A 2,323-nucleotide genomic window follows, 5' to 3' on the forward strand; every position below is an offset into this window, starting at 1 on the left:
GAAAACAGCACCTCAGACTGAAGAAGTCTCTCGGACGAGAGACGAAACGTTTCTACATTTTTTGTTGTTTTGCTTTGTTTTGTTTTTTTTGAATGTCCAGAGGACCAGATTTAACTTTTTTAGATTTTTCTACCTGGATTATTGAGCATGCATCAGGACAAAAATAATAACCTCGTCCAAACCATCCACATGCCTGCTAGATCCCATCCCAACCAGACTGTTTAAAGAGCTATTTCCCCTAATTAATGTCCACATTTTGGATCTACTTAATTTGTCTTTAATGGATGGTTATGTACCACAGAGCTTTAAGGTTGCTGTAATTAACCTTGGATGCACGAACGACCAATACTTTCATTCTTCCATGAGTGGGGTCAAAAATGACATATTTTACTAACAGAGCACTTCGTTCTCAGACTGCAGGTTTACTCACGGTTCCTGGAGTTTCCACAACCAAAATGGGAGATAGATTTTTCAGTTATCAGGCTCCTCTCTTGTAGAACCAACTTCCAGTTTCTGTCCGTGAGACTGACACATTGTCCAGTTTTAAGACTGGGATTAAAACTTTCCTTTTTGATAAATCCTATAGTTAGGGTCGACTTGGGTTTCCTGAGCTGTCCCTTAGTTCTGCTGCTATAGGCTTAGACTGCTGGAGGTTTCTTCCTGTTAAAGGGAGTTTTTCTTTCCACTGTCTCCACTGTGCTTGCTCAGGATGGGAGACTGCAACGAAACCAAGATTCATCTTGTCTGCTGGATTCCTTGGATAGAGAACTTTACTAATTGGCTTTTATGTGAATGTTTCTGTAAAGTCCCTGAGACAACTTTGTTGTGATTTGGCGCTTTATAAATAAACTGAATTGAATTGAATTGAATTGAATAGATACTCTTCAAAATAAGAGCTTTGTCATAGACTAAAATAAAACAAAGGAAGTCCTGACCTGGGTTTTAAAACCAGTTTCCAGATGTTGGAGTTGCAGACAAGAGCTTCATTGAATCCCTTTAACTTTTATGCCTTTTTCTTCTTCTGTTGTCTCTTTTAGTTTGGAAAACTCTACGAAGTGAGGATGATGATGGACTTCAACGGAAATAACAGAGGCTACGCCTTTGTCACCTTCAGCAACAAACAGGAAGCCAAAGCAGCCATGAAACAGCTCAACAACTATGAGATCAGGTCAGCTGGGCTTTCCTCTCTAAATTTGGTCCAAACAAAAGTTGCTTTCTTGTAGAGGCCAATTACAGACCTTCAATTTAAACCCTACTAAAAACCTGAAAACATCTCCCCAATTAATCAACGAACTAAAACTATGGTAACCTCTTATAACTATCCATCCAACCATCCATCCATTATCTTTACCCGCTTCTTCCATTTTGGGTCACGGGGGTCACCGGTGCCCATGTCCAGCAATCACTGTGCGAGGGGCGGGGTACACCCTGGACAGGTCTCCAGTCCATCACAGGGACACAGAGACAAACGAGACAAACAACCATTCACTCTCTCTCTCACACCTAGAGAAAAGTTAGAGTTACCATCAGCCTAACATGCATGTTTTTGGTCTGTGGGAGGAAAGAGGAGTACCCGGAGACAACCCATGCAGCACGGAGAGAACATGCAAACTCCACCCAGAAAGGCCCTCGGACCGGGATTTGAACCAGGGACCGGCTTACTGAGAGGCAGCAGCTCTACCAGTTGCACCGCCGTGCTGCCTACCTCTTATAATCATCTATTCAAAACTCTGGTAACCACTGACAAACCAACCGTCTGAAAATGTTCAACATTTTTCAGTCAGGCCATCTGGACAGTTTCTTTTTTTGTGCTGAAACATTTGACCTTCCATCCAGAAAGCTTCATCAGTCAAGGAAACACACAACACAAAACTGATTCTTCCCCCAAACAGCTTACTCCAAAGTGAAACAAAACTGTTATGTTGGTGCTAAGATGGTGTCTTTGGCACGCCCCCTCCTCTGGTGCTGGCCCTCTCCCTCGTCGACAGTCATGTCAAAATTGTTCAAAATCAACAAAGTCGGTGCTCAGTAATCCTTGTATACAATCTAACAATTTTTAGTCAGGTCATCAGAACAGTTTTTTTTTTTTTTGTGATGAAACAAAGGTGAAACGTTTCAGCAGAAAAAAAGAAACTGTCCGGATGACCTGACTAAAAATTGTTGGATTGTATACATGGATTACTGAGCACCGACTTTGTTGCATCTGAAACTATGGTAACCACTGATAAACCAACTGTCTAAAACTCCTACTGTATGAATGTGAAAATAGAGTGTTTTATGAGTGTGTGTAGTAGTGTGCTGTATGAATGTGTGTAGTAGAGTG

The 2,323-nt window shown here is 41.6% G+C and overlaps 1 protein-coding gene across 1 annotated transcript in view; it reads left to right on the forward strand.

Moving 5' to 3' along the window:
• The window catches only part of a1cf (apobec1 complementation factor), a 19,825-nt gene that overhangs the window by 7,958 nt on the left and 9,544 nt on the right, over window positions 1-2,323 (forward strand). The window contains exon 4 of the mRNA XM_037690979.1: window positions 1,038-1,168. Coding sequence (XP_037546907.1) covers window positions 1,038-1,168 — 131 coding nt within the window. The remainder of the gene's footprint in view (window positions 1-1,037; window positions 1,169-2,323) is intronic.

Source organism: Nematolebias whitei, chromosome 17, assembly GCF_014905685.2.
Source record: "Nematolebias whitei isolate Nwh7 chromosome 17, NemWhi1, whole genome shotgun sequence".
Lineage (NCBI taxonomy): Eukaryota > Metazoa > Chordata > Actinopteri > Cyprinodontiformes > Rivulidae > Nematolebias > Nematolebias whitei.